We start from the raw sequence: 25,266 nt of genomic DNA on the forward strand, positions 1-25,266 counted from the left end.
TTTGTTGAAGTTCATATTGCTATCAATGGTGACACGTAATAACTTTGTTTCAGTGATTGGTTCAATTACTGTGTTAGTAGAGATGATTCTGAAGTTCTGACTGTGGTTGTTGGCTTCATTGAAGGTGTTCTGGAAAAGCATTAATTTGGTTTTATTGCGATTAGTGTGAGTCAGAGGATTTGTAAGAAGGATTTGATTGCAGAGACGGATTTTTGTGTAATTTCTTAGAACTGTGGTAGGGAGGGTGCAGAACAGATGACAGTGGAGTCATCTGCCTACTGGATGGCGAGGTTGCAGGCAGTGTGAAGTTTGTTAATAAAGATGGAGAAAAGAAGTGGACCTAATATTGATCCTTGCAGAATACCGACAGTGACTGGTAGCAAAGGAGAGATTTTTTTGCCATTTCACAGCCTGCTAGTGATCTATGTTGTGGAACCAGGAGAGGGTTTTCTGAGATAAGTTGAGGGAGGCAAGTGCGAGTAAGAGCTTTTGGTGGCATACTGCGTTGAATGCTTTAGACATATCTAGAAAGACAGAGGAGACAAGTTTCCCTTCATGTTTAAGTTGGTTTCTGGTCTTGGTGAAGCTTAAGAGTGCAGTTGAGGTACTATGTGTGGGACAGAAGCCATGTTGGTATTGGATAGCAGATTTTTTTATTAGTAGATGGTCCAGTAGTTGAGTGTGGATAATATTTACAAACATTTTTGAAAGTGGTGATAGGATGGAAATTGGCCTAAAATTGGAGGGTTCTAGTGATGCTCCACCTTTATGTAGGGGGATTATGTATGACACTTTCCAGATTTTTTTGAGATGTATTATTCAGTGACAGAGCTATTGCTCAGTATTGATATGGGGTAGCAGATGACATCAGCAGTCATTTTCAGGTATTCATTTGGCAGCTAGTCTGCTGCGATTGTTGTAGGTTTTAGTTTAGTTAGCAATTTTTTATCTTGCCTGTCTGGACAGATTGGAAAGAGCAGATAGTGTGGGTAATGTTGGTTACTGGTGGGGTGACTGAAGGAATGTTTTGATTGTCTTTAATAAGTGAGAGGTTAGAGTTGCTGAAGAAGGAGTTAAATTGGGATGCTCTTGTATCTCTTGAATTTGTGATATCGGGAGTTGGGGCTGTGGTTTGTCCTGGTTTTAGAAGTTGATTAATGGAACCCCATAATTTTAGTGGATTCTGGTGTAATAGAATTTTTGTTGTTCTTAATGTGCTTTTTGGTTGTATTTCTTATGTCACGATAATTATCATAGGATGTTTTGTTTTTGTTGGACTGATGTTGGGACCAGAGTTTATCTATTTGTTTCATTAGTTGTTTGGTTTCTTTTGATAGCCATGGGCAGTACTTGCTTCAGTTCTAATATTCCTGATTGGTGCTAGGCTATTGAGTATCTGAAGAATTTTATTGATAAAATGTTGGATAGCAGAGTCTAGTGGGAGGTATTTCAGATGGGACCAGTCACAGTTTTGAAGTAGTTTGAAGGTATGTATGGAAAAAAAAAATTGTTACATACTTGTTTGTAATTTGTATTTTTGGTAGAATTATTACAGTGCCTCATGATCTAGGTTGGGAGGTAATCACTTAGGCTGCATGGTAGATTAGTGAGGGTTTGTTAGTAAGGGTTCAGTCAAGAGTAGACTGCCTGGTGCTCTGTTTGTCCATTTGTCCATCTCAGTTGGTGTGGGTATCATCTGAGTGTATCCGTGTAAGTTTATGTAGCTAAAGGGATTATCTGAGGAACAAGGTTGCCGATCGATATATACATATATATATATATATATATATATATATATATATATATATATATATATATATATATGGGTCTACTGCTTTTGGTCGAATTACATTTGGTCGAAAATTATTTCAGGCAGCCCACTTCATTGAAAGCTCATTTGATTGAAAGCTCATTTGGTCAAATTCCATTTGGTCGAAAATGGAATATAGCCCCTGCCCCACTGCAGTGCAACCCTGGAATGAGAATATAAAGTAAGGGGGGGTGCGGGGGTGCAGCTCCCCCCACATTTTGCAACTAGTTTTTACTGATGTTATATGTTTTAATGTATTTTTAATGGATATACATGTATATAATAATGCATACATTGCAATTATGTGAGGGACTACACCCCACCCCACATGACTCCCTAAACTCTTTTTGGAGGAATCCCCCACAGGCATTCCAAACCTTCATTCTCCACATCTTCTTTTAGGTCTTCCAGAAGCCTATCTGAGGTTAAAGTGGTAATGATGATGAGAAAGTTTCTTAGAACTCAGATTCATGGGGGTACTCCAGGCTTTGGCTCCCACCAGAACCGCAAGCTGACCTTTGTCCACTTCCTCATTGGTCTCTCCTTTTCCAGTTCGACCCACTGTTTTGGAGCCCTTAGATGCAAGACCCCTGGGGTTGTCCTCATCGGATCCAAAGACAGTCTGCGCTTTAACTCTGGTAACTTCTCTGAGTTAGCCATGAGCCTGTCTGAGCCAAAGCATCAGCGCCAGGTCCAGCGGGTTGGGATTGACTCTGAAGCCTTCGGAGTCATCTCTCCCCCTCTGGCTTTTGCCATTGGACAGCTCAGGTCTGACTCCTTCCTTGAATGGAGTGCTGGTGAGGTTGCAGGAGCCGATGTTTGGGAATTACTGGCCCCTCACTGTCTGTTTCCCCTGAGTGTTCTGCCTTTGAGGTTGTGGAGAGGGCCTTTTCTATGTTTAGAGAAAGACATTCCTGCCCTCCTTGGATCAGACAACTTTGCCTCCTCCGTTTCTTTGTTCTGAGCCTCATTCATCCATTGCATGGTACAGCCTGCCTGATCAAGTCTCCAGCCAGTCCTTCAGGACATCTTCATCTCTTATGATACTTACCCAGACCACCCCACTGAGGAAGTCCCTTGGAGGAGAACATGTTAAAGGAGACATCTAGATTCCCCTCAGGAATCTGTCATGGAGGACACACATTTTGATGAAGGAGAGGGGTCCCCCAGATCTCCTCCTTTGGAGACATCTTAGAGGTCATGAAACAAAAAGGTGGTTGATAATCTTATACTCTCTCCCAGGAAGAATATATGTTTCTGGAGAATTTTAGGTCTGGCCCGTCTGCTTCTTGGTTGACTCCCCCAGCCGATGAACTCGTAGATATTGTTCCTGACCGGGTGTGGAAGGAGCCAGATATCTTAGACCCGATCCCTAAAAGACCTGATAAAATTCTAGCTCTCCCTAAGGACCTGGTGCACTGGAGCAAAGGAGTGTCATGGTTGATGCAGTGGTTCTGGAGGCAGACACAAAGAACTTGCAGAACAGAGTTCTTCTGTCTATCCCCCAAACAAGAAACTTACAGAACAGACTTCTTCTATCTATCCCCCAAACAAGGAGTCCAGGGCCTTGGACAGATTTTGTAAGTGCGTGTATACTACAGTGACCTTTGCAGTCTAGTCATGGGATTATCTGGCGCATTTTACGAGATTACAAACAGATTTGACCAAATAACTTTCCCAATCTCTTTCTGGGTCCAAGTCTGCCAAGGACCAAAATATACTCTCCTCACAACTGGCCATGCTCCAGTCTATTTCTAATGTGTCCATAACGCTGATCTCCCAAGCAGCGGAAGGTACCTCACAGTTAGGAAACATGCCCGGATGCAATTAAGTGATTTTGTGGATCCCTTTAAATCTTCGTTCATCAGTGTGCCCTTTGATGGGTTTTCCTTATTTAACCACAAGATAAAGGACATGATCTACAGATGTGAGCAAGAGGGAAAGACCCTGTCTGTCTTGAGTATACGTTTTTCAGATCCTCAATGACCTTTCTCAAGGAGTCAATAGGGAAGTAGAAAAATGTGGTTTTGCAAATCCCAGGGTCCTTTTCAAGACTCAGCTTGAGATAGTTCTCCCAGAAGGAGAGGGGAAAATCATATGGGAGGCACACAAAACCAGGGTTTCTGTGATTCCTTCTCAGATAAGCCCTACCAGCAGTCCTGAAGGGAGGCCTGACTATTACCCTCTGGAGGCAGTCGGGCGAAGCTTGTCTCTGCACCAGAGAGCCTGTCTACCTATAACAAAAAATTCCTGGGTGCAGAGAATCATATCCAGAGGTTATATAATACCATTTTCCCAAATTCCCGCCAAAAAAATGAAAGGTATCCCCAATATCCCACCCAGTCAGAGGGAAGCAGCAGCAGCATTCAAAACAAAAAAGCTGCTAGAAAGAGTCACTCAAGAGGTTCTCCCCCTGACCAGAGAAGATCCAGTTCCTGTTCAAGATTCTTCTTGGTGCCAAAAAAGACAGTGGACTTGAGACCAATTCTGGATCTCAGCAAACTAAGTCTGTTCATGCAATATTCTGGGTTTCTGATGGTCATGGTTGAGTCCACTTTGCCACTACTGCAAAAGGATGATTGGATGTACTCAGTATATCTTCAAGGTGTGTACTGTCACATCAAAATGAACAGGTCCTCCAGAAGATATCTGTGCTTCTGGCTGGGAGATGGTCATTATCAGTCCAGTGCATTACATTTGGTCTCATCACAGCCACCAAGGTGTTAACCAAATGCATAGCAGTGGTAGTATCTCACTTGAGACTGCTGAGTTTCCAACTGGGTCCATAGTTAGATGACTGGCTCTTATCTGCTCCGACCAGTCATCGAATCCTACAGACAAGGGACTACTTGCTACAGTTGTACATCCATCTAGGTATCACAGTCACTTACAACCAATTGCAACTCCCACCTATGCAGAGCTTGGAGTTCATAGCTGTTCTCTTCCAGCTCAGCTGATTTTACAAGCTCTGGGATCCATGGCAGCTGCTGTCACCCTCGTTTCTCTGGCCAGGTTTCACATGCGAATGCTTCAGTGGTTTCTCTCAACTCAGTGGTCCATTCTTCAACATCTTTTAACTGCTCCAGTCAAGATCACACAGGCATGCAAAAGATATGTCTTTGGTGAATTTCTTCAAATGGACTCTTGGTAGGTCATCCATTTGTTCTACCACGGCCACAGTGACCACGGATGCCTCCCAACTGGGATGGGGGTCACTACTTTGGAAGGACAGTCCAAGGTACATGGTCCCCCAAAAAGGCCAAAACACATATCAGTTTCCTGGAAATGAAAGCAGTTCTCCTAATATTGCAGGCCTTTCAAGATGCTCTCCCATCTGGGATGATTGCCATTTAGACATACAATATGTTCAGTTGTCTGGTACATCAACAAACAGGGAAGAACCAAGTCTTATCCACTTTGTCGAGAAGCAATGAGAGAGTGGCAGTGGGCGACCTTTTAGTCAATTTCTTATAGCAATACGTATTCCAGGGAAAACCAATGTGATTGAGTTCAAACAAAGCAGATCTATTCAGATGCCTCATGAGTGGTCTTTCAATGTCAAAATGACAGAATTTTCCTTCATTGGGGCCAGCCATGCTGCAATCTGTTTGCCTCTTCCCTAAACAGGTGCAACAGGTTCTTTGCTCTGATCCCTCCAATAGGGGAATCCCCAAGAGATGCTGTAGTCCATGATTGCCCCCCCCCCGTCTCCTTTAAGCTTATCCACTGTTGCCTCTCATTCCCATGTTTCTACAGAAAGTATTTCATTTGAAGAGCACAGTTGTTCTCATTGCTCATTTTGGCCTCGACAGATTTGCTTCCTCTTTCTCTGGCCTTACCTTCTACATCTGCTATGGGTACTGGATCCCACTCCAGACCTCCTGTGTCACCCAACAGGTATAACTCATCTGGAATTAACAGGCCTTAAACTGACTACATGGTTTCTCCATTTCCATTGATTGATAGACAGTCCAGGCTCTCCTCCCTGGTCTGTCATATCTTGTTATCTTCTAAAAGAGTTTCTACTAGGAGAATTTACAAAAGGACCTTACCAGGCACCTGGATCCCTTTTCAGCACCTGTGCCATCTATCCTTGAATTTTTAGCTTCAATTTTCAATGAAGGTGCTAGTTTTTCATGTATTAAATTTCTGTTGGCTGCCATTTCTAATTTCCACCTGGGCAAAAATAGCTGTACCTTAGCTTCTTCCAAACTTTGTAAAGCCTTTCTTAAAGGAGCCTTTTTATTTAGGCCTCCAATAAAGGGTCCTACTCCTCCTTGGGATTTAACTGTTGTGCTGCAAGCCCTAACACAAGTTCCCTTTGAACTGTCAGCCAGGGCAGATCTAAATTGTTTGTGTTGGAAAACCATTTTTCTGGTCACTATCACATCAGCTAGACAAGTATCTGAAATCCAGGCTGTATCTTCCACACCTTCTTACCTAGTTTTCCACAAGTATCCTTGTAATCAAACCTGCCTTTTTTTACCTAACATAGCTTCTGTGTCTAACATAAACCAGGTCATTAATCTCCCAGTTTTCTTTCCAAAGTATTCAGATAATTGGGTCTGTATTAGAAGACCGAAGACACATACTTTCAAATGCGTCTTGGTCGAACTGAAAAGGCTGAAAATGCAAAATATTGAAGCAGCTGTTAAGCAAATTCTGTACCGGGAAAAAATTAGCTTGGCCGCTTCAGTTCTTTGCTAATTTTGGCACTGTAGTGTGGTGTCGGAGTTGGTATATTTAACTAGGGGGGTGTGGGGGGCAAAGCCCCCCTCCCACTTAATGTACTGTTTGAAATTGATTTTTATTTTTTTGTTTTTTTTTTTGTTGGAACAGCGATTTTAGTTCTGACACTTTGCCATTGATTGACCCTATGTAGATGAAAGCTTACAATCACTGTTCACTTTTTTAAGCGTTCGGTGATTTAATATAGACCCAAATAATCCTATGTTTAAAATAATCCAACTGGATGTGCATAGACAACTTCACTTTTATCTCCGTGGAACCAACGGCATCAGGAAAACTGACTAGTTGTTTGTTTCCTTCTGTCCTAAAAGATTAGGCAGTCAAGTTTCCAAAGTTACATTGGCTAAATGGTTAATTGGTTGTATCACTTTTATCTTTGCCTAAGGTTTTAGAGCTCACTCCATGAGGTCTATGGAGGTCTTTTCAGGTTTATGGTCAAGGGCTTACTTAGATATTTGTGCAGCTGCAACTTGGACTAATACTTACACATTTTTTTCTCATTACAAATTAGATTTAGTTTCCAAGAACAGAGCAGACTTTGGCTCTCCAGCACTCTGGAATATCCTTCCATGAGAGCCACCCAAGGTTCCAGTAGCTGAGGACTCTGTCCCATCATTTGAGGAATGAATGAAGGACATCAGATAAAAAAAATGATGTATTCAGCAGAACATCAGTGCTATTTTCATTCTTCCTCAACTTCCTACCCACCTACCTGCCCCCATCCTTTAGCTTCTGGAAAGACCTATGCATTTTACAGGAACCTTTGTTGCTTGTTTGAGCTCCAGCTTCCTTTTTTTCCTTTATGCCTTTGTTAATTTCTTTAACAGGTTGGCCATTTTTATCTAAGGGCAGCAAATTCATTCTGAGGTATGTTAGGTTGGCAAAGCATTGTGGATAAATGAAGGAGCTCAAGAGTCTTGGATCCAAAGAACTGATAGATGCGGCCAAGTCAGATCTGAATCTTGGATCCGAACCCATCAGTTGAGAAAGAATGAAAATGGACAACGCAGGTGGAACATTAGGGTGAATACATAACATTTTTCCTTTGGCTACTGTAACTTTATAGTATGTCTGGGAAACCTTTCAGTTCAAAAAAATGTGTGGCCTGTTGCCAAAAGCTGCCCAACTCAGATGCACGACAGATGTGTGTATTGTCTGGGTCAGGCACACCTGAAACATCAAGCAAAGCAGTCCAAAACACACAATGTTTCTTGTTCTGTTTGTGAAGATAGAGGGCTTTGGTGGAGTGGAGAGAAATAAACTCATCATCAAGTGTCTGATTCCATCCACATTTGGTGTCAAAACAACTTCTCCTTCTTCCTCCTCTTCTGTGACAGCAGGGGTTTCCTCTCTGTTTTCTGCTTCTCCAGTGCTTAAATCTAAAAAAAAAAACAAAAACATAAGACATCCATAAAACATTCTCTGGATCTGGCACCTATTTTGGCACTTGCTCCAAAAGTAGCTAAACCTTCAGATCAAAGACATCCAGTGATGAAAATCCAACATATTGGATTCAATAGTTTTAGGCCCAATGATGACTCCTTTATGGCACTCCCCCATACAGTGTCTTCAAGACTCAAAACACCAAACTGTTCAGGAATGGATCCATCACTCCAGGCCTCCTGCTTCTGCATTTTCGAAGACAGTCAAATCTTCTAGAAGCCTCACCGAAGCAAATGTGGACAAGATGATGCAGAGCTTCTTACAGATCCAGATGAAATTGGGAGGTACTACCTAATTTTACCATTGGTGGATCTGGTAGAGAATTCTCCCATCGACACCTGGTTATTGCTTCTCCAATCTGACTGACTGGATCAATCCCCTTGGATCTTACTTTAGCCCAGGGTAAATCTGTATCATAGCCAAGACTCCATGTATCTTTGACTCTGATAAATTATCTGTCGAGATTGGTTCCAACTCTTGGAACCATAAAATTGGCATCAATTCTGAGAGGTTAAGTTTAGATCCAAGGTCTTCAGACCTGTTCGTTCCTCTAAGAGCTTTTGTGCTTGACAGATCCACTCCAGCAACCACATTGGATCTGAGCTGAATGGCTTCCAGGGTTAAGATTCTTCCTAGAGTTTTTTTTTAAACACCTTTATTGAATTATCACTTGTTTCACAGGCGAATCTACATTTATATGAAAGTAATTAAACTGCATTAACAAGTTCACATTTACAATCATTATACTTCATATATATTGCTATATATCATATAACCTATGCTACATTACATAAATTATTCAATTTCTACCCTTTTTTAAACAGTAAACATCTTTATTTAAAAGGAAACAAAGCACACCGATACAATCCTAGTTACAATCATCTTATATCACAAACCATACTGACACACTCCCAGTTAAAAACATTATACATCACTTATAATCTACCAAATAATTTTCAGTTAAATATTACATAGCTTACTTAAGTCCTGCTTTCTTTTAAACCTCATTCCTCCCCTACATGTATTGACATTTCCCATTTTTTCCTATGTAGTTTGCACCTACCCTTTTCTAAATATCTCAGTTCAAGTTGTTGTGTATCTGTTACTATGTTCACTAATTCTAGTATAGTTGGTTTAGATTTTGATTTCATTTTCTAGTAATTGCTTTTTTGGCAGCCACCATAATTAGACACAGCAAGGCCTTGCCTTGTCTAGGCAATTCTGATTCTGTATCATAGCTCAGAAAAATCATCTCCCTCGTCACACTAATCTTCCCACCCAGCATCTCTGACAGCAACTTGCCACACTCCCAGAAAATATGCTCCCTATTACTTTTTCCTCCCCATCACATCTTCAATATTTGCTGATTACCTGAGGAAAAATTGTCTGGAGTCTACTTGTGGTATAAAATATCTATGTAAACATTTCCAAGCAAAAATCCTAAATTTTCTAGATTTTGTTGCATACTTGGGAGACATACATATATCCTCCCATTGTTTCTTTGCGAATTGCTTATCCAGTAACTCTACCCAATCCTTTCTAACCTCCTCTGATTAATTCTTATAGTCACCATGCAATATTTTATATGCTTTACAAATTATTTCTTTTTTAATTGCAGCTTCTGTTCTAGATTCTACTAAAAACTCTGTCAGTGCTGGTCTTTCATTTAGGACCCCCCTATTTCTTTCTCTTTGCCTATACTCTGATATCAAGTCCTTGATAGGGAAGGCATTATCTAGCCTGCAGTCCAAATAAATTCTCGGCATCTTCCCATTCTATTATCTTTCCTTCTCAAGTTATTTGCTCCCAGTACCTTGGTGCTTTGCCAGTTTTCTCCATTAAATTCCAGCTCCCTCTTGTCTATTGTCTATATCCCTAATGGCAGTCATCCCTATCGGCAGAATCTCCTTTCCCGTGTTGGCTTAGTTCTTAGGATATTTTCTTTTGATTTATAGATCGATTATTGTTATTCTTTAAGAGCCTGCATCCAGAATCACAGTTTTTCCTTGTTTCTTGAGCTTCCCACATTTCATCATCATCCCTTTCCACTTTGAATTATAGTTTTCTGCTTGTGCTATGTAAAGGAGCCTTTACTGTGTCTTCTCCCTAGAGTTTTGAATCTAAAAGAGAAATTCCCCAGATCCATTGCAGGCTTTGGTTTTGAGGTGTGCAAGGGAGTGTTTCCATACCAAGAGCTAGATCCTCCCCATAGGATCTCCCAGGGTCCACAGTCTGACCATCTTGTCTCATCAGGGCAGCCAGTGTCTGAAAGCTCTGAGAGCCTTAAGCCTTCTCTTCCACTTGAGACTACATATGTTTCTGAGTCCTCTCCTGCACAACTCACAGAACAGGCAATCAGGAAACACAAGTGTAGGAGGAGACCCTTAGACTCCACAGAAGAGTCACCAACCACTGATACTGATTTTGATGAAGGAGAAGTTTCCCCCATATCCTCCCCTTGAGATCATCTCATTTAGAGAGATCCTTGAACTACTAAAAAAGGGGGTTGGTCTTCCCAGACATCATCTTTGGAGGAATTTTCCTCAAGGCTTTTGGTTCTGGCCCACTGTGGATGAGATGGTAGATCTTATCTCATCTCCTCCAGGGTGTGGAAGGAGCCTGATAGTTGAGCCTATTCCCAAGAAGCCAGACAAGTTTTTGGTGGCCCTTAAAGATTGTCAACATTGGAGCACGAGCCTAGCAATGGCTTCCATGGTGGTGGCAGTGGCAGCCAACAAGAAGGAGCTTGCAGAGGAAAGCTCCTTTGTCCATCTGCCAAATAGGGAATATCCAGCTTTGTACAGGTTTGTTAAGCATGTAAATACCTTGTCTACTTTCTTAATGAGAGTGCTTGATTATTTGTCACATTTTACACATCTTCAGAGAGATTAGGTAGAAGAAATCTCCACTTCTTTTCCAGGGACCTTATCTGCAGATCAGAAGATGACACTTGATTCCTGAATGGCTACCCTCTTATCCCTGTCAAGTGCTTCTATGAGCCTCATATCTAATGCCACAGAGGGGACATTGAGTGGCCAGCGCAGGTATTTCTATCAGGAGGCTTGCCTGGATGTGGTTGTTGAGCACTTCAAGACATCCTTCATTAATGCCCCTTATGACAGATCAAACTTGTTTGGATCTAAAGTCAAATAAACTATCTCCAGGAGTAACTAGGATGGACTATCTGCAATATGGATCAAATTCTCACCTACCCAGCAGACCTTCACAAGGAATCAGAAGGCAGAGAAGAGAATGTGGTTCAGAAAGTCACAGGAATTTTTGTCAGACTCTACTGGAGTTAGAGCTCCCATTGACAGAGGGGGATCTCTTACATTGAACATCGCCTGGAAGGCAAAGGTGGTCCTCAGAATCAGGGCTTCAGAGGTACATTCTCACAGGAGCACTTTTTGAACTCCTGAAAAATTGCCAGGTTGTCCTAATCTGGTAGCAGTCAGGGAACACTGTCTCTGCACTCCAGGGTCTGGACATCTATCATTCAAGACAGCTGGGTGCATAAAATAATTACCAGAGTCTAACTCAAACCATTCCACTATTCCCCCCACTTCAAAAGAATATTCCTGAGGTTCCATCCTCACAAAGGAAATTTACAGTTTCAGAAATAGAGAGGCTTATAAAAAATCGATTCATCCAAGGGGTCCTACTAGACCAGAAAGGATCTGGAACATACTCAGCATTCTTTTTAGTGCCAAAGAAAAGTGGAGACCTGAGACCAATTTCAGATTTAAGTCAACTGAACAAATATATTATTCGAATCAAGTTTCTGGATGGTCATGATTCAGTCAATCCTTACTCTATTGAAGAAAACCGACTGGATGTGTTTGAATAATCTTCAGTATGTGTACTACCACACCAGAATGGACAGGTGCTCCAGGAAGTATCTTTGCTTCTGGCTGCAAGACAGTCACTACCAGTTCAGAGCTCTGCCCTTTGGTCTCACCACAGCCCCCCAGGTTTTACCAAGTGTATGGTAGAAGTGGCAGCTCATCTACATCTGCAGTGATTCCGACTGTTTCCTTATCTTGATTACTAGCTCATAATTGCCCCATCCAGAGATCTACTCCTGCTTCCCAGAGATTCCTTGCTTCTCCTGTGCATAGATCTTGGAATTACAGCAAATCTTCAAAAATCTCAACTTCAGCCAACTCAATCTGTAGAGTTTATTGGAAATCATTGAGATCTGCAAACCTTCTTCCATCATGCATCCTGTCTCTACACTCATAAGCTAAACAAATTTTGTCACAAAAGAAAACACAGACCAGGTTTGTTCTCCACCGTCTAGGTTCTATGGCTGCCTTTGTCACTCTGGCCAGATTCTGCATGAGAGTAATTCAATGGACACCTTCAGTACAATGCTCCATCATCCATCAGTCAATGAATCATCTGATCATTCTCACAAACATTTGCAGACAACACATTCATTGGTGATTGACAACCCCTCTACTTCAAGAGGGACGTCCTTTATTCTTCCTACTCCTCATGCCACAGTGACCACAAACGCTTTTCTTTTAGGTTTGGGAGACATTACTTGGGAAGGCCAGTCCAGGGAACATGGTCTGTCCTAGAAGCCAGCCTACACATCAGTATTTTGGAGATGAGGGCAGTCCTGCTAGTGTTGTGAGCATTTCATGATTCTCTTTCCTTGGATGTTACTTCCATTCAAATGTACATAATTGCTGTCATTTAGTGTATCAACAAGCAGGAAGGAACCAGAATCTTACTCCTTCTGTTGAGAGGCCAAGAGAATATGTCAGTGGGCATTATCTTTGCACTGCTTTCTGATAGCAATGCACATCTTAGGGAAATCCAAATTTCTAGCAGACCGGTTGAGCCGATCCATTCAACCACCTTACAAGTGATCCCTCAGTCCTCATGCAACGGAGCAAATTTTCCGCCACTGAGGTTTTCCATGTTGTGATCTCTTTGCTTCTTCCATAAACACAAAAATGCAGTATGTTCTTTGCTGTGATCCTCAGTGAAGTCACCCTCTGCTCTGATTTCAAACTTGGCCCCCAGGACGACTTTACACCTTTACCCTTTTTCTCCCTCATCAAAACTTTTCTTCAGAAAATAATAGTGCTGAAGTTTGCTGTCATGCTCATAGACCCTCATTGGCCTCGACAGGTATGGTTTCCCTTCCTCTGGCCTCATTTAGTTCACCCACCTTGGAATTTGAGCTCGGAACTACCTCTGATATCTCACCTGTCTAAATAGCCTCATCCAAATGCTCAAACTGACTCCATGGTTTCTCCATTTCCAGTGATGGCTTGACAGTCCAGGCTTCCCTCTTCCTTTATTCACATTTTGTCTTCCTCTCATAAACCTTCTACTGGGAAGGAACTACTTGGACCTTACATTCTCTTCTCTCTTCCACCCACTAACCCCTGTCCTCTCTTTTCTCTGGTCTACCTGTCTCCCTCTTTTCTGCATATTAACTGCCCTCTCCTACTCTGGTTTTATTTTTTTTCTCTACCCTGTTCACTACTTTAAATAGTTATGATCAGCATAGATTAATATTAGTATCTTCCTCCCTCGCTTATGATCCACACACTTGTACTGCATATCAAATTATTCTTTATTTACTCAATCATACAAACTGTATATTTCCCAGAGTATTTTAACTTACACCCACTAATCTACTGTATGTCAAATATTTCCCTGTTTGAACTGCAAGAAAACTGTTTCTCTGTTAATTACTCAATCATATACATTGTATATGTGCTATGTATTTTAACCTTTATGTAATAACTATTATTGTCTTCTGAAATTTCTGTATGAGGCTTTCCCCCATGGGCCTCCAGTGAAAATGGGCTAAGGCTCAGTTGGACATTCCCAGTCAAAAAACATCAAAATAAAATAAAGAAAAACAAATAAAATAAAGATATACAAAATCAAATGGAAAAGATTTTCTGTTTGGCGTCAGAAAAAAAACCTTGACACATTTCCAGCTCCTCTTTCTGTAATTTTGGATTTTCTGTCTCATCTTTAGGAGGGGCAAACTACTCTACTATTAAAGTATAATTGGCGACGATCTCTGGTTTTCATATAGGGGAAGGGCATATCCCGAACCTTCTGTCAGGTTATCAAAACCTTTCTTTGAGGTACCTTCCTGCTGTGCCCCCCTCTCGGAGATCCTGTTTTACCTTGGGATATTACAGTTGTCTTACAGTCCTTGAAAAGACCCCACTTTGAACCTGCTGCTAGAGTTGACTTAAAGTACCTGTCATAGAAACCTCATTTTTTTGGTAGCCATAATGTCTGCAAGAAGGAATTCAAAGTTAGAAGCATTTGCTTCAAAACTCCTTTATTTGATTTTTCATAAAGAGAAAGTTCATTTGTGGACAAATCATCCTTTCTTCCAAAAGTGGCTTCAGAATCCTCCATCAATCTGGCCATGAATTTACCATTATTTTTTTATGAATTTCGCCAACAAGGGTGCATACGCCTTGTACTTGCTGGATTTTCATCATTTGCATTTTTATTTGCATCAAATTGTCTGTCAGAAAATCTGAACAACTGTTCATTTCATTTGCAAAGGTTAAATTAGGGCAAGCAGTTTCAAAGATTTCCTTGTCTAGATGGTTGACTTGATTTATATCTTTTGTATATTAGCAAAAAGGCCTGTTCTTGGCTTCATTCAACTAGGTCAGTGGCCTCATTTACATCCTTTTACTTCAATGCCTCAGTCGATATTTGTGCTACAGCTACCTGGTCAAAAGTTCACACATTTATTTCTCAATATAAATTGGACATTCAATCTAGACCCAGGGCTTCATTTGGCTCAGCTGTACTCAGGAATAGCTTTCACTGAAGCCACCCAAGTGTTGAAGTAGCTGGGGACTCTGCCCCATACATAGAGGAATGGACAGAATGACAACATCAGATACAAAGGTTATGTACTTGCCATAATGTTAGATCTGTGTTGTTGTATTCTGTCCATTCCACTACTTCCCTCCCATCTTCTCCCTTCCTATCTTACTGTTTTTAGTCAGATGATATTTTGTCATTAGTATATGTCACCTATAAAAGATCTGACAGACTTTGCCTTGGATCTTGTGTTTCGCCAGTGTATCTTTCTCTTTTCTGTCTCTCTCTCTCCACCATTGGTTAAGATCTTTATCAGGTCGTTTTTAGGATGGGAAAATTGGATCTGAGGTAGCTCCTGTTATGCACTGGAATTATGGGTAAGGGGAGTTGCAGGAGTACCAGATCCTAAGCTTTGAAGTGGCCGAAGGTAGATCCGATCTCAGATCAGAGATTCATATGTAGAGGAATGGATGGAATATGACAACACAGATCTATCATTATGGTAACTGCATAACTTTCATTTTCTTCTCATCTCCATTTCAACATATATCCCATTTTCAAAAGTTTTTCTTTTAATAAAAACCTGCAAACAAAAAAACTAAGTACATTTACGTATCACTCCCATCCTATGTTAACTTAGAACAAGCACACATAACTATGTGCATCTTCAAAATATGAAGTTTAACCCCCTCCCAGATAGGAACAAGTGCCCCAAATCCACATTTGTACCCACTGGCATTACCTAACCTAAAACTAAGGTTACCCATGCTAAAGTGCATGTTACCACTTGTGTTCTCACTTGTAGTGATTAGTGTCTGCTCTTTTCTTAGCTCTAATCCATTTCCAGATGTGAAAAAAATGTTCAGACATTAACTTTTAGCCCGAGAAAAAAAAAACACTGACTATCTTTACATAAAATTAAATTGTCCACTGTTATAGTAAACGCATTAAAGTATTCAGGCAGATGGAGAGGTTGCTATCTCTTATTTTGTCCCCATAATTTCAAACTTTATTTTTCTCTGAACTGCTCTATAAGGTTGAAAGGTATGCTTATGCGTAATCTGACCCACTCCCTTGTAACTGTCAAATTGTTGCAGACATTGAATAGTGTCCAAGAGCCTCATTATTAAGAAATAACAAAAAAAAAAGCTATACTAACTTGGCAACTAGCATAGGAGGTTAATGCTGTAGTTTCCTATGTCAAATGTAGAGGGTTTGAAGCCTTCCTCCCCCCTTTGTAATTTCTTTTTTTTTCTTAGAAAAAAATATGTTGTTTCTATGTTATCCTTGGGTCTGGTGGCGTCAGAGGACTAATAGCCTCTGTGGGAGGTGCAATGGTGCAGGATTTGAATTTTTTAGTGCATTTAAGGCACACTAATTAGAATATCCTCCACCTAACTCATATCACCTTATTTTTTTAAGTGTTTAAGAGCTATCAGTGATTTCCTGATGGTTAGTATTTCCCCCAACCTACATTATGGTTAAGTGCCATTAAGGCATGATGTTTAAGTGCAATCTGTGGTGTCTAGTGGTCCCCCAGACTCAAGTCTTTATGAATTGCCCTCCCCCTGACTCAAGTCTTTATGAATTGCACTTAAGCTACAAGTTGTAAGAGTTAGCCTTGGTGTCCAGTGGTTCTCCCCAACCTAGTCTTGCAGGATTTGCTTACTAGCCTACGGGAGTGTGGGGGGTAATAATTTCCCACCAACCCACATTCATTTCTACATACACATACACACCCTACCCTCCCAGCTGAACTCACAGACACACACACCCTTAACCTAGATCCTTACTAAAACCTCCCACTCTGACCTCCAAGGCAAGCACACACACACACACACACACACACACACAGTACACTTACACATGCAGCCCCTCACATACACTCCCGCAACACTACATGACCCCTAAACTTCCCTGCACTTGCCTCTAGTGAGATGGGTGAACACAAGCTTTTGGCCGTGTTCAGTTACCATGAGCAGGCAGGAGCAACAGTGTTAATTTACACTGAACCACTCAATTGTGTAAATACCTTACTGCAGGCAGTTCCTGGGGAGAGCACATAACTAATTAGCATATGCCTCTCCCCCAGAATGCCTTATTAGCATCTAGCACAGTCACAGAGGCAGTCCACCATTGTGCTGCCCATCATCATGCAAAAACTCTGAATATGGAATGGTTCACTTCACAGTAACCTTTCAGAATCTGGCCCTATGTATTATGGTATGGAAAATGGAATCTTGGGTAAACAGTACAACTTGCAACTAAGACTAATTGTTAGTTTTTTCAGGGCTTAACAAAATTCTATGAATTTCTGGTCTATCTGCATTGTATTACTGATATCATATCTCACTTCTTCTAAAGAAAGGGGTAATAATTAGTAAATATCACCTCAGACTGTGACTAAATCATTGATTTTAGGACTGTATTTCTGGGATTGAATTTACTGTTGTCAACATTTAAGCATCTAAGTAATTCTGTCACATTTTTCCCCAGATGTCCACTGTACCAGTAGATAATGAATAATGAGACATGTGGTATTGGTTAAATAGTACATGTTCAGCTAGTTCTACTGCTACTTCTTCAAAGTATGATTGGTTACAGGAATATATGACTTTTTTGTAGCAATTAGCCAATAAGCATTTCTTTCCAGTACCTTTTGAATGTTGCATACAGAACTTTAAATGGTACTTACGTATTATCTCAACCAAATTTTCGCGGTTGTGAAATTGTCTTCCTGGAATTGGAACGACTTCAGCAAACACTGTTAGGTATTATTAAAAGTCGTTATTGCAGAAAAATAAGTTAGGGTTACCTTCAGGTTGGAAAACATTTCAAAAAACCCTCTTCCTGTTTTGCATGGATTACACACGCATGCTTTATTTGTCATGGATGCTCTCTTTCAGATGAACAGAAACAGAGCTACTTGAAGAGGTATGTGTAGCCCTTTGGGGCAGATCAATAAGCAGTTGTGAAGATTTACTTTCCCCATTCAAGGAGTCTTTGCCATAAACTAGAAATGCAGTTGCTTTCCTTCCAAGTATATTTACTGTTAATACTGTGCACCTCAGAAAAGGGCATGTGTGTGTGTGTGTGTGTGTGTGGGGGGTGTCACAATGTCAGACTTGGTATATTGCACATTCCCACACATTCACACTTGCAGTTCAGTTCTGAAATAACGCAATGCAAATTTCCTTACTTTGGGCTAGGGGTGAAATCTGAAAGGCTGTTTCCACTCCCTCCACCCCATTCTTGATGCAGGCCCTGCATATTAGTAAACACCACTTAGAAATGGAATTTCTGAAACCTCTACAAACACATAACAAAATGCATGGCAAAACAAAACAGTGCCATACAGTTAAGACTACCGAGCATTCACAGATTTAAAAATCAGACATTTGTTGCATAAAAGACAAATACCGCTTAATAAGAGCAGTGCTGCATGTGTGAAACAGTAGAGTCAGTGTCAGCCCTGTCAGTTTTAATGAGTGCAACACTGCAAACTTCCAGACTTAATGAGTGCCCCCACCAACTACAACTTCTTTGCATAACATGTAATACTTTATTACATTAAGAATTTAACAGTACACTATCACTGTATGACCCTCCGATGTAGTTTCCTTTAGCTCTTGCTCCGACTTCTTTACTGCACTGCTCACCTTTAAAAAGTCTATATCATGAAAAAATAAATGAGCAACATGCTGTCAGTAAAGGGAATAAAGAAGCAACAACACTATGTTTTTAACATTTGATTGATAACACTCCAGAAAACAAACTGTACTGCAAAAGAAAACACAGTATTTCACATTTTCACAAAATTAAAGGACAGATTACATAATCGGGAAGCAACCTGTGCTACCGTGAAAAACCTGGTTGCAATAATACCCTTTAAACATAATATTACTGCATCAGCTGAGTCCTGTCATAGTGCTGAACAATGTTTACAAAACTCTCTACAGTCTGACATTGTCGCTAGCATGTTATAAATGTGCTGCATTGCACTACTAAAAAAATTAAGAAACTGTGAAAAGGCTATCTTAGCATTCTCTAAAATTCCTGTGCATGAATAATTTCCTGCAAGTATCTTTCATTCTGCTCTTGCCATACAAGCTACACAAAATGTAACAAGTACTTCCAGGGTCTGTGACATTTTGAAATTATATATGGCAGTCCTACTCCTGAATTATATGGCCTGGATGTTGTGAGCTGAGTGACTGGTCACATGATTGTGCTTCACAACATCTATGTTGGTTATAACATAAGATACTCTAACAGCATTATGTTGGTGGATTCTGTTGGACGTGCTGCATGTATTTCATTGGTAATGGTGATGTAAGGAACCATACATTTCAAGTGTACCTCATCATGGGGAATGTTTCTCATTCTGAGTTGTAAAAAGTCCACATTTTTGCATTTCCACTTCGAAAGTGTCTTGTCGTGTTCAGTGTTAAGAATTTCTTTAACTGGTATCCATATAATACTGAAACATTCATTTATCAAAATAAATTTTTATGGGTATAATCAACACATTTTAACCTCCTTCAAGCTTTTTAGTTGAAGTTGTTAGTAAGCTGTTGTAAATGTTCCCATTTGTTCCACATTATGAGAGGTAGTGGTCCTCATTTTGGTGAACTGTGTAAAGAAACCATACCAGTGTTATACATACACAGTGTGAGTCAGTATGTGGTTAGAGTGGGAGAGAAATGTAATAGCCTTGTGATTTCATTTTCATTATCTGCTTATCTAATTCAAGATTGCAGGGAGTAGGAAACTCTCCTAGCAAGCAGCTAGCATACGGGAGAAAACAATCCTGGGTACAAGCATCTGTTTTGAACCACCCAGATTAAAAATTATTGCTTCCCCCAAACCCAGGAGAATGTATTCTAAGTATCATCTTCATTAACATGCTGCTAATGGTTCATTGTTGTCAGTCAGAATGAAAGGAGATGAAAGAAAATGAAACACTGACTTTAAAATCCTAATGCCCAATCTCTGTACTTAATAACCTATAGCAACAGAATCACATGAAATATGCAGCCATTATATACAATGCTGCATTGCTGTGTGAATACCACCTTCCTCCTAACTTATTTTATATGGACCTGGCTTTTAGGTTGAGTGTGGTCTCAGAAGTGTGGCATTAGTGAATCAGCGGTCTATTCTCATACATGTTATCAATGCTCACTGTACATTTTTGTCCATCGGCAGTGTTAGATACAAGTGGAGATGGACTGAGGTGCTGTTAAGGTATTGAAAACTATTTCATTTTTCCTTTCAGAGGTGGTGAAAAATTAATTATAATGCTTTTATTATTGCAGTTGTGTTGCATTAAATGTGCATACGTTTATAGATCTAGCAAGCTACTTTTTATACAGATCAGCAGAGAGAGAGAGAGAGAGAGAGAGTGTGGCAAAAGATATATAAATTCACAAAAAATGTATGACAGATTGTACCAGGCTGATGAATTTAGGCACTCCCTTTATGTAAGATGATAGCTGAGGCTTACTTGGTTTTTATTCTGATACTGATTTTTTCTTTTTGCATATATTTATTACAGGGATGTAGTACACCTTTTCCTTCTGGCCTGATCCAACGACGCCTCAGTGTTAGTGCCAGTGTGGCAGGTGAGGCAGGTTTGTTGAGCTGTGTTCTTCCCAGTGACCTTCTGGTGGACATTCTGGCAGAAAGACTTCAGGTAAGTAAACTTTATTGCGTGTTTGCCAGAATGGCATGAAGATGCAGAATACTGTTGAGAAAATGTGCACCTTTTTAACTAATACGTGTAAGGCATGCCAGATGTTGTAGAATAACTAACAGAGTGGTGCAGTAGTATACCATGCAGAGTCTGGATTCCTTCTCTAGGTCCAGAATAGGCTTTGCTAGGACAATTCTCCAAGGGCTTCTGTACTCATATCCTTCTTACGCTCAGGTAGGGTAGCCTATAGGCTACTGCAGCAGTGAAAATGAAGAATATTGTACAGTTGTGAAATTCCTACTTAACTATAACAGTAAGTGTTCAGATTTCTTCACTGCTGCATTAGCCACAGACACCCATCATCCTCCTTTGAGTTGAGGTAGCACACTACCCTTCTTTGTTATGGTTGTTGCTGTTGTTTGGATGATTTTTATGGCAATTATTGATTGTTGGTTGTTGGCTCAGGACGAATCTACCTTTCTTTCTCAGGAAAGTAAAATCCTGAAGATTTACATCGCTCTGGTTGCTGGTATACATCTCTCCAAGAAGGGTTCATCTGATCAGCAGCCAGAGTGAGTGAGAGGGTGCAGAGTTAGAGCTTTGTCAAGCTTGTCAGGTGTTGTGTCCTGAGCAGGTTGCTACCCATAGGCTACTGCATCAGTGAAGAAATTTGAAAATCTATTGTTAACGGTAGTCCATGTCCTGATGTCTGTCAGAGGAAATAGACAAATAGCTTGTAATGTGAACACAACTCTGAGAGAGAAAAAATAATGGTACATTTTTGAAAAAATTTAGTACTTAATGCAAATATTTTTTGTACCACTTGGGCCTTTCCTACCTAACCTCCGCTTCACTATACTGGAGCTCTTCAGGGTAGAGATGCTGTATGTCATTTTCCTTCCTGATGGAGGAAATTTAACCATAATGCTTTTATTACTGCATACCAGGCTTCCTTATTTTTGAAATAGACCCTGATAGGGTCCTAGGAACAGCTGTCTGAAAGGGTTATGAAATAGGTAGTGCATTATGTTGTTGCCCTTCACACACCAGGTAGCCCTTATCCAAGTGACCTGAAATTCACGGTGCAAGCATGACTTGGGAAGTGATAACACTGTATTCTGGGGCAGCCGCAAACTACGACATATGTACATAGAAGATACAAGCCCTTCCTCACTGAGTAAGAGTGACATGGTGCACTGTCTAGGAGCACATTGTCACTCTCTCTCACACTTTGCCATAATGAAGCAATTCATAGACATTTGTGAAATTTAGCAGTTTGGGTGACATATATGCAAATAAGGGTGTACTTAGGGCATAAGTGCATAGTCCATCATTTTAAATACCAAACTGTGCCAAAAAAAGAATAGTGAAAGCAGCAGCACCACTAGTAATACAGAATATGGAAGTCAGTTCCTAGAAGCACAGGAAGCGGAGCTATGAGATGCCCCAGCCCGGAGGAGTTTTAAACAGTAACCTCTTCTGACATATTTTATTTAAAAAGGGATTACTTATTTTTAAACTATAGCAAACTGCTTAATACAGTTTATACCCTGCCTGAATGGAGCGCTGCAGTGCTCAGGTTTTAGTTTAAACAAAAAAAATATATATATTTTTTTACTTATACACTGTAGCAAACTGCATGCTACAATGTAACAAGCAGTTGCTAGAGTTTAGACACCACAAAGAGCACTACACCTCTCAGGTTTGACTGCAGATGCAATATGTTACATTAAATAGCGATTGGGATAAGTTGATCATGTCCCCAAGCACTTTGTGCCTAGGGCTGTTGCCCCTCTTGCCCTGTCCGTGTTATACTTCTGCCCGCAGCTTCATAACTGAATGCTTTGCAGCACCAAGACCAGTAGACAAGCAGTACTGGGTTATCCTTCCCATTGTGTCTCCTTCCTGCAGGTCATGAAGCTGAGGAGCAGCAGTCTTCTCCAACATCATATCACAGGAGCCCACTGATATATGTTACCTTGTTGGTGTGCTCAACCATTGCAATTAGGGAACTCCACCGTTTCACCTGTGTATCCCTGTGGATCCTTGTATGGTAGACACCTCAGGTGTACATATAACACACATCCATCCCTACCATTAGTCTGAGCTAGAGTTTGCATACCCCATTGTCCATTACAGTAGATAATTGTGGCACCTATTGTGTTCTTATCCCTATCCACACATGTACTCTAGTGTATACGTATGATAAACCATTGTTTATAATTGGTAGCCCACTGTCCCTAGCCATCACAGGACTACAGCTATATATTTTGCACAATGTCCTGCTGTTGGCACTTGAGACAAAAGGGCATTTTCTTTTAGGGAGAGAGGGTGCTCCCTAGCCCCTACGAGACCATGTCTGGGAGGCAGTGGTCCAGGACTGTTTCTTACTTCTTGAGAATTTGGCCAATGGCAATTACAGCAAGCTTCCCCACAGACTGGGTTTACTTACGCAAGACAGGAGTTGTTTGATACATCCTAATCTGTATACTCTCGATTTGATGGCCTGCATGATATAATTTTGATACCTTTTAAATACCTTTTTTTTTTCCTGAGGACATGCAGCAGGTACTGAAAGAAGCCAAAAATAAAATGCTACTAGGAAATCATAGATGTCTAAATGGAAAAAAAATTCTCTACTTGATGCTTGTCAAAGGATGAGGAACCTTTTAAGGCCTGGTTGTCTCTTGGTCTCAATTATTTATGTGAGTTATTGTCCTCTAGCCTTTCTTATTCTTCTGTCAAGATTCATCTGTCAGCTAGTTCTTCTTGTGTGTCCTTGGATTCCCTCCTTTCTTCTTCTTCCCAAGTCAAGCAATTTTTGAATGGGGTTTTAGATATCTATCCACCTAAAGAACAGGTGGCTGTTCCTTGGGATCTGAATTTTGGACTTGAGAAGCTTAATCTCTTTCCATTTGAACTAAGCTAATTTGAAGTTCTTGATACTGAGAGGCTTTGTCTTCTGATAGAAGTTTATCTGAGTTACAACCTCTTATGGTGAGTCAATCCTTCCTAATTTTATACAAGGACAGGGTTTCTAAGATCAAATCCTCATTTTAAGCCTGAAGTGGTCTTATCTTTTTTTCCAGAACCCCAAAATGGGGAAAAATCCTTCATATTCTGGATGTCCACAGAAAGCTCCGATACTACTTAGACAAAACCCAGTCCTACAGAAAAGACAATCAGCTCTCTGTCTGTAAGGAAGATAAAAGAAAAGGACAGCCAATGTCAAAACATACAGTTTTGAGATGGTTGTCTTGTGCCATATATTTTGGTTATTCTCAGTATAATAAGCCACTTCCTAGCAGGGTTAGAGCTCATTTCTCCAGGGTTTAGCTCCTTCTTTGGCTTTTTGGAACAGGGTAGACTCTATAAAAAATATAAAATGTAAATCAATAATTACAGTACACACAAGGGTATATACATCCCTACCCAGGCAATGAAAAAACAATCAAGAGGGATGGAGAGAGAGGGCAGCTGCTGGAAGAGTGAGCTATTAGACAACATCTTGTGTGTATGGTATGTTCACTTACATAACTGTACTATGTTCAACATTATATCACTATTGTGGTTAGCTAAGCTATTCGGTTAGATTACCATAGCCTAAAAACATATACGGAAGAGAAAGAAAATTAAGAATCCAGGAGTCCCCAGAGTATAGTCCTAGCAAAACCTGTGCTGGACATGGAAAAGGAACCCAATGTATACTGCTTTGCAAAAGTATGTACTGAAGGCAAAGATGCTGCCTCAGAATATTTAGAATCCTGTGACCTTTGGAGGCCTAGTAGCCCCAAGATCCCCGACTTAATTCACTTACATTTTCCAGACTTATTGCAAATAGATCCTTGGCCAGTTAGGGATGTCTTAAGTAAATAGTGGTGTGCTAAACTGTGAAAAACTGTATAGGTGGTAAGGAGGCAGGATAAGGAGAAAATAGGTAGGGGCACTGGTGATGTACAGAGGGAACTAGTACTTTATCTAGGGCTGCATGTCTCTTATGACGGGCCTTGTTGATTGCTGTCTGACATGGGAGATGTATATAGTCAGCAAAATAGCTATAATGAGTGGCTCCATACTGGAGTAGTCTGTGGATGAAAATGAATGACCACATCTGTTGTCTGATCAAAGGTAAAGGTCATTAATCTGCTGTAATAGAGCCTCATTGCATTCCAGTTCATCCCACAAATTCAGTTGCTTCTTGCAGCCCTTCCACCTTGCTTTGAAATCACCAGCCACCACTGGTTGCAAATAATTGTACCTTTGCTGTGCTAGACATAGGCTAATTATTGCACTGCAGCCTTATCAGAAATACTTGACTCTTGTGAATTCCTAATTTCTTTTAGTTATATACATTAGAGAGTTATAGAACATATAAAAAAAGAAAGAGAGTTAAGGCCACTGTTTCATACTGGCAGGCAGTTCCTTCATTGCAGTCTTTTATTAACTCTGTTTCTAGTTTCCGATAATTTTTAATAATTTTTCTCTTTATCACTGCATTATAAAGAGAAAGTTATCTTATGTTTTGCCTAGAAAGACTAGTAAGATTTTTTCATATCTTTTTAGTCATTACATTTTGCAGTGAGTGAGTGCTCATAAAATAATTGCATGTTTTCAAAAACAGCATAATAGGAAGAAATTTGTAAGTAATGACTTCAAATTGCCCAAAAAACAGGGTTTGGGGCAGATTTCTTAACTGGAAGCCACACCTCATCTCCTTACTTAATATGACAACTGCAAGGTACTG

General features: G+C 40.4%; 1 protein-coding gene across 1 annotated transcript in view; it reads left to right on the forward strand.

Moving 5' to 3' along the window:
* HYDIN (HYDIN axonemal central pair apparatus protein) overlaps nucleotides 1–25,266 on the forward strand; it is a 6,673,197-nt gene that overhangs the window by 3,654,093 nt on the left and 2,993,838 nt on the right. Inside the window, exon 41 of the mRNA XM_044079523.1 lies at nucleotides 20,385–20,522. Within this exon, the coding sequence (XP_043935458.1) occupies nucleotides 20,385–20,522 (138 nt within the window). The remainder of the gene's footprint in view (nucleotides 1–20,384; nucleotides 20,523–25,266) is intronic.

Source organism: Protopterus annectens, chromosome 8.part0, assembly GCF_019279795.1.
Source record: "Protopterus annectens isolate FY-2018-M chromosome 8.part0, PAN1.0, whole genome shotgun sequence".
NCBI lineage: Eukaryota > Metazoa > Chordata > Ceratodontiformes > Protopteridae > Protopterus > Protopterus annectens.